A 7,366-nucleotide genomic window follows, 5' to 3' on the forward strand; every position below is an offset into this window, starting at 1 on the left:
GGGGGGGGGGGCGTCCACTAGATGGATTACTTTCAGCGGAACATGCAGAGGTTTTAGCTTGCAGGCATGCAGTTGATTTTGCTGTGAAACATGGTTTTAGTCAAGTTATTCTGGAAATTGATGCGCAAGAGGTGCGCAGGCAACTGATCTCAAGTTCTTCCTTGAATACCTCTGTTTTGGGTCCAATATATGATGACTTGCGCTGCATATTTGAAGTGCAACGTTGCTGGAAAATCAACCATATCAGCAGGAATGGGTAATGCTGTTGCTCATTGGTTAGCTGTCTATGCTAGTTCTCTAGTTCTCAGTTCCTTCTTTCCTTCAAGCTGCAGTTGAAGTTGAAACCTCGATGCATTAATCTTTTATCTTCAATAAAGAGTTGGCTCCTTTGATTCAAAAAAAAAAAAAAACTAAGCGGCCATTATAAATCAAAATTAATGTAGGAAATGAAGTGTTCGGACTGTTGGTCTCTCTAGGATATTGTTAATTGGTCTCTCTGTCTTTCGCTTTCAATAGATATTTTCTATAAATTAGCTTCTTTTTCTTTTTCTTTTTTCTTTTGATGCACTTTCTTTCGATGGTCTCGATTTACGAAAGGAATTGAAATCGAGCGGTCACTCGTAATTATGGCAAAATGGAGTGCCAGGAAGGCATCCTATATATAAAGGAAGCCAGGAAGGCATCCTATATCTTACTTGGATCCTTTTGCTGTTTGGCCTTTGCTACAGAAGCTCTTCAACGTTGCCTTGCTAAAGAAGCTCTTCAACGTTGCCTTGCTAAAGAAGCTCTTCAACACTAAGTAAACTATTAGTGGGGAACTGGGAAGCTCGCCGTCTCTGATTAATCTTTTGCTCTTCATCTTTCACTCTTTCACTGTAAACAATACGATATCCTATCCTTCAACTCTTCAAGGCCAAGTAATAACCAAAATGAGCTGCATGGCTAGATGGAGCTGATGATCAAACTAGTCAGTACAAGTTGATAGCACGCAGAAGCAAGAAAGAGTAGTACACACGAATTATTTTAGGTAATGGATACGAAGAGTAGCAACGCCAAGAAAGAAGTGGTAGGAAGGAGTTTGATTGATTCGGTCTTCTCTTGGTCTATTAGAGATGTTCTCAATAAAAATCATTACAAAGACCAGGTTTGCTTCTTCTGCCAGTTGTGCATCTAGCCTCAATATTGTCAATCTTCATTTCGTTTCGTTTCCTTCTATTGGATTTCCATCATCGTTTTTGGTAAATGATTGAAATATATGCTTGTGGGACGATTAACTTTCTTGTTTGAACATATTGCTTTCAGTAGTTTATGCCGAGTACAGTTTTGATGTGTTGTGATTTGTGAAGTGTGTTCTTAATCTTGATATGCTTATATATTGCTTATATATTGATTTGTGGAGATGTTTGTGCTTGTTTCTCACCCCAAAAAAAAAAAAAAAAAAAAGTTAAGAGAGGCAGGTACATTGAAAATTTGAATTATTCAACTCAAATCATAAAAATTGTTCCTCACCCCCTAACCATTATGTTGTATTAATTAGTAAAATACTATTCCACTTAGTACTCACCCAGTATCCTGGACTTTGGTAGCAGCGTAATCTTATTTTTGCCTCCATCCTTCTACGATGATCAATGTTAATTCTTGTACCTCTGTAACGGTTTCTGCTCATTAAGCTATTGTTATTTCCATTACTAAAAGAGATAGTGTCAGCAACAACTGTTTATCTGCATTTGACATTTGCATTTTATGAGTGACTCGCAGGTAACTAGGATTCCTGACACGTTCTCGACGGTAACAAGTTACATGAAAGCATTTGTTCCTTCACTTCTTGAAGAAACACATGAAGAATTACTCTCAAGCATGATGTCCTTGTCTCGGGCACCTTCTTGTGAAATTTTGAAAGTTGAACCTTGCAACGATCATCAACCTCCCAAAGACTTGTTTTACCAAATTACATTTAACGAGAGCAAAGGAGAAAATGATATAGAAGCATATCAACCAAATGGTGGTGATATCATTGCCTTGTCCGATGTGAGACCAAAATACATTGATGATTTGAACAGATCCCGAAATTCCTATCTTATTGCTTATGTTATTGGATCAAACCAAGGAAGTTCGCTTAAAATACTGGCATCGAAGTCAATCAATGGAGGAGCGTCAGGAATCAGACAGAGCAAGAGTGGTAGACTTGTTGCAGTTTACCTCATGAACATGACCACAAACATGCGTGTGTGGAATGCTCTGAACTCAGAATTAAGTGCAAATACAAATCTGCTTAAAAATGTTCTGCAAGTGCAACCAGCAAATTCATTACAGGTATTCTTCTGAACTTTTTGCTTTACTTTAACATCACCACCTAACTTTAATGTTTCAGATCAGCACATGCATCTCACTGATATCCATTTTATGTTTGTTTCTTAGGGTCAGAATTCTTGCACAATTTGTTTTTCCAAAGAAAACTGCTGCCCTGCGATTTCTGCCAGATGGCCTAGAATGTGTTCTGATTTAAATAGTTCCCAAGAGGCTGCAGTTTTGAACTGTATCAATTTGAGCAGGTGCCATCACAACAATACAGTCGAGCTAATATGGGGTCCTCCAGGGACTGGAAAAACAAAGACAGTTGGTCTGTCACTCTTTGCTCTTTTTCAGTTAAAGTGCAGAACTCTAACATGCGCTCCCACCAATATTGCTGTCTTAGAAGTGACATCACGGCTGCTGAGGTTGGTTAAACAGTCATTGGAATATGGCAAGTATGGACTTGGAGATATCATTCTATTTGGGAATAGGGGGAGATTGAAGATTGATAGTAATGTTGACCTTCAAGAGGTATTTCTTGATCATCGTGAGGTTATTCTGTCAAAATGTTTTGCCCCCTTGTCAGGTTGGCAACATTGGCTAGAGTCTATGATAAATTTGCTTGAGGATCCAAATAAACAATACACATTGTATTTGGAATCAATGAGGAGAAGATACGATTATAAACAAAGTTCTGGTGATAGGAGCTCGGCAAGTGGTGATGACAATAATTATTTGACGTTTGAGCAGATTGTGAAGGAGATACAGTACTCACTGTATTTAAAAAAGAGAAGGGAAAAATACAATGGGGATAGTACAAACTCATCGAGTGATGATCACAATGGTGAATTGACGTTTGAGGAGTTTGTGAAAGAAAAAGAGTTACCACTGCATTTGAAAAAGGGACCGGAAAGATGCCACGATGATGGTAAAGATAGTAATAGTACGAACACATCAAGTGATGATGACATTGATGTTTTGACGTTTGAGGAGTTTCTGAAGGACAAACATAATTACATTGGTGAGAATCTGAAGCTGTGTATGGAAAATATGTACACTCACTTGCCAACTTCTTGCATTTCATTAGATGTGGTGAAGGACATGATTAGAGCTATTGAATTGCTCAAGTCAATTAAATCTTTAGTATCTCAGGGGCTTGACATTGCTAGTGAAAGGTTTGAATTGGTGCCTTTTCTGAGGTCACTTCGTGCCTTTTCTGTTCCAACTTCTAATGGTGGCCAGACAATAAGGAAGTTGTGTTTGGAAAATGTGTGCTTAATATTTTGTACTGCATCAACCTCAGCAAAACTGCACACGGAAGGAATCAAACCACTTGAACTGTTAGTCATTGATGAAGCTGCTCAGCTTAAAGAATGTGAATCGGCAATCCCTTTACAACTACCTGGCCTTCGACATGCTATTCTCATAGGAGATGAAAGGCAACTTCCTGCTATGGTTAAAAGCAAGGTTTCTACTTTGTCCTTTCCTGCTGTTTAGTTCTTCACATTTATCTGCAGTATCTTATCTTTTTATATATATAGTCTTAAGATATCGATAAATGAATACATATGACTTGTCAAATAGATCGCAGAGAATGCTGGTTTCGGGAGAAGCTTGTTCGAAAGACTAGTCCTGTTGGGACATGAGAAGCACCTTCTCAATGTCCAGTACAGGATGCATCCGTCAATCAGCTTATTTCCGAAAAAAGAGTTTTACGATAATAGGATATTGGATGGTCCAAATGTCAACGCAGTAAGCTATGAGAAATGCTTCCTTGAGGGAAGAATGTTTGGATCCTACTCCTTCATAAATATAGCTGACGGAAAAGAAGAATTTTATCGTGGACACAGTTCGAGAAATATGGTTGAGGTTGCTGTGGTCTATCATATAGTTCTTGGCCTTTACAAAGGTTGGCTGTTTTAAGATATGTCTGGCTTTATTTTTGAGGTTGTTCTTAGATAGATAGATATACAAATGTTCAGTTCCCTTGTTAGTTTTCTTAATTTTGTTTTCGTACCCCAGAATTCACTCAAACAAGGAAGAAGGTTAGTATTGGGATAATATCACCTTATAAAGCCCAAGTCAATGCAATTGAAGAGAGAGTCAGAGAATACAGTACAAATCATTTAGCTGGAACTGATTTCTCTGTAAGTGTGCGGTCTGTTGATGGATTCCAAGGTGGTGAAGAGGACGTGATAATCATCTCCACTGTTAGATGTAATGGGAATGGATCAATTGGTTTCCTCTCAAATCTTCAAAGAACAAACGTGTTACTAACACGGGCAAGGTATTAAGTCTACACTACATACAGTTGCATTATTATCATTGTTATAGCAAGATTGTTGATGGATGGTGCATGCAGCTATAGATAAGTAATAGTGCAGATACATGCTTGTCTGTATAATTGGTTGTTTCTGCATATGTAGGCACTGTCTTTGGATATTGGGGAATGGACCGACCCTGTTTAACAGCAACTCCATTTGGAAGAAGCTAATCATGGATGCCAAGAATCGCAATTGTTTTTACAACGCTGATGAAGACAACAACTTGTCTGATGCTATTGCGTCTGCCCTTGTGGATCTTAACCAAGTTCAAGTTTTATTCAATTCTGATTCTCTGCTGTTCAGAAATGCAAAGTGGAAGGTACATAGTCATCAAATTAATTTCCATGGCCTACAATAGTACCTGTTCTATACTTCAGTTTCACCTGTATTCCCTAATTTCGTATTCTTACTTCCTTCTTTGCTTTATTTTTAATTTTTACTTTTTTTCTTCTGTATGTTCATTGGTGTTATTGTATCCTTATTTAGTATACATGCACTTGTACAGGTTTACTTTGCCAATGAATTTAAGAACTCCATCGCAAAGTTTAGGGACCCTGAAATTCGTCGGGAAGTGGCTTCTCTACTGCGAAAGCTTTCAAGTGGTTGGCACCAATCTCATGAGGAGAAAGTCTATGGTGGGACTTCTTGTCAGCTGTTAGAGAAGTCTAAAGTTGATGGGATCCGGAATTTGATTTGGAGTGTGGACATTCTCCAAGAGAATTCACAATGTATACAGATTATACAAGTTTGGGATATTGTGCCACATTCTGATGTACCAGAACTTGCAAAGCGTCTTAACATCATTTTTGGGTGTTACACAATGGACAGGGTTAATCGCTGCAAACAAAGAAGTCTGGACGGGTATGTTTGTATTATAAACTCATATACTTGTCTGCGTTTTGTTTAAACATTACTGCAAGTATTTTACGAATCTGGTTTATATAATCCATTCTTTATCAATTGCTATAGGGACAAAGTTGTTCCAATTACATGGCCACTTGAATATTCAAGCCCTACAAGCAGTGGCTGTGAATCTGATCCTCTGGAGTTCCTTTCAACACCATTATCTTGTTTCAGTCTGGGGGACGACCCAGCTGAAAATTCAACTGCGTTTTATACGAGGTGTGTGATTGCATATGTTTTTTTTTTTTTTTTTTTTTTCTTTTGATAAAATTGCATATGTTGATTATGCGAACTTTTAAAATAGTTATATATTACTCGGACTATCAGCTCCTGCCTTATGCCTTATGTTTTTCTATTTTGAACTATAGAATATGCAATGATATATATATACACAGTTATCTAATTGGATTAATCTCAATGATCGTTGCAATTCTTTGTCAGAAATAACGCATTCAACAAGAGAGGAAAGAAGGCCACCCGATCGAAAGGAAGGTGGTAACTAAATGTAATGAGGTACAGTTCCACATCTTCTCTCCATCGCAAAATGCTTTCTTTTGGAAATATTTTTCATATCCAAGCAGTATCTGATTTGAAATTTGTTAAATTCTGAATTTCAGAAGAGGACATTATGCAAAGCAGGCCAAAAGCAGTGGAACATCTTGATTATGCCTCACATGGATGTTGTAATCCTTATTATGAAATATTCTCAGCTATCTAACAATATTTTGGCAAAAGTAGATTTCATGTGATGTTAATATGTTTGATATTGCAATATTTGAAACAATTATTTGAATACACACTGCTTTTCAAATGGACATCCGATGGGCTGGGCTAAAGAGCAACTCTAATAACTTCCTTAAATCTTGAATTTTCTCTAGGGCAAAAGTTATAAATAGTCCTCGTGGTTTGGGATCATGACTATGTTTATCCTCGTGGTTTAAAAATGTCTAATTTTGGTGCTCATGTTTTATATATAGATTAAATGTGGTTCAATTATAACATTTCGTCTAACACCGTTAGTGAAGTTCTCACATGTTCGTCACATACTGGGTTTATTTCATCTTTTGCCTTTAAACCTAATAACCCACTATCGAGCTAAAATGAATGTTCCCTAGATAAAATGACTTGGAATTCTTAGAAAATAAAGGACCCGGCCGGTCGCGGGGGAATATTTGAAGCCTCAACATTGATATGGAACTCTTGAAATAGGGGATTTTTATTTGAAAGAATCATTCATGTTTATATGATCAGATGGGGAACTTTGCTGGTGCAACATCATTTGTCTATCGATCACTTCGTCATGAACTCATGATCATAATTAATTTGATGCATGTATTTGATCCATTGTTGTTTATTCTTTCTTGTGTAATTGACACACGAGTTCTTATGTTTGAAATAAGAAATGGTCGCCTTGCTTAGTATGTCTGGTCGCAATACTTCATGACTTCATGCGTTTTCATAAAGTCATTTGAAATTCCAGTAGCCCTCAGTAGTAAAGGTGATCGAGGATTATATCGATCAATGATTTAAATTAAAGAGAGTAATACATGATTTAAATCAAAAGACGAAATTAATTGACTAAAATTAATATAATACATAGTTTTAAATACAAATTGACGAATTAACCTAGCATGTGACGGGTATGTGAGAACCTCACTAATGGTGTTAGACAGAATGTGAGAACCTCACTAATAAATATATAAATCACAATGACCAAGATTAGACATTTTTAAACCACATGGCCAAACATAACCACGACCCAAACCACGGGGACCATTTATAACTTTTACATTTTTCTCTATTTTGGGAATTTAGGGGAGAGAGAGAGAGAGAGAGAGAGAGAGAGA

General features: G+C 37.1%; 1 protein-coding gene across 1 annotated transcript; it reads left to right on the top strand.

The window, feature by feature from the left end:
* The first annotated feature begins 1,011 nt into the window (after positions 1-1,011).
* LOC101300152 lies at positions 1,012-6,182 on the top strand. The gene is made up of 9 exons (XM_004300867.1): positions 1,012-1,144; positions 1,759-2,313; positions 2,419-3,759; positions 3,877-4,201; positions 4,315-4,579; positions 4,719-4,935; positions 5,122-5,477; positions 5,586-5,738; positions 6,137-6,182. The coding sequence occupies exons 1-9, from the start codon at positions 1,031-1,033 to the stop codon at positions 6,180-6,182; spliced, it is 3,372 nt and encodes a 1,123-aa protein (XP_004300915.1). The 5' UTR covers positions 1,012-1,030.
* The last annotated feature ends 1,184 nt before the right edge of the window (positions 6,183-7,366 follow it).

This window comes from Fragaria vesca, linkage group LG5, assembly GCF_000184155.1.
Source record: "Fragaria vesca subsp. vesca linkage group LG5, FraVesHawaii_1.0, whole genome shotgun sequence".
In the NCBI taxonomy this organism is placed as follows: Eukaryota; Viridiplantae; Streptophyta; class Magnoliopsida; order Rosales; family Rosaceae; genus Fragaria; species Fragaria vesca.

Bases quoted from the DNA above. Each gene is read 5' to 3' on its own strand.
- LOC101300152 (XM_004300867.1), top strand. From the start codon at position 1,031: ATGGATACGAAGAGTAGCAACGCCAAGAAAGAAGTGGTAGGAAGGAGT. The intron at 4,202-4,314 runs GTTGGCTGTTTT...TTCGTACCCCAG, and splicing joins AGTTCTTGGCCTTTACAAAG to AATTCACTCAAACAAGGAAG. The intron at 4,936-5,121 runs GTACATAGTCAT...GCACTTGTACAG, and splicing joins TCAGAAATGCAAAGTGGAAG to GTTTACTTTGCCAATGAATT.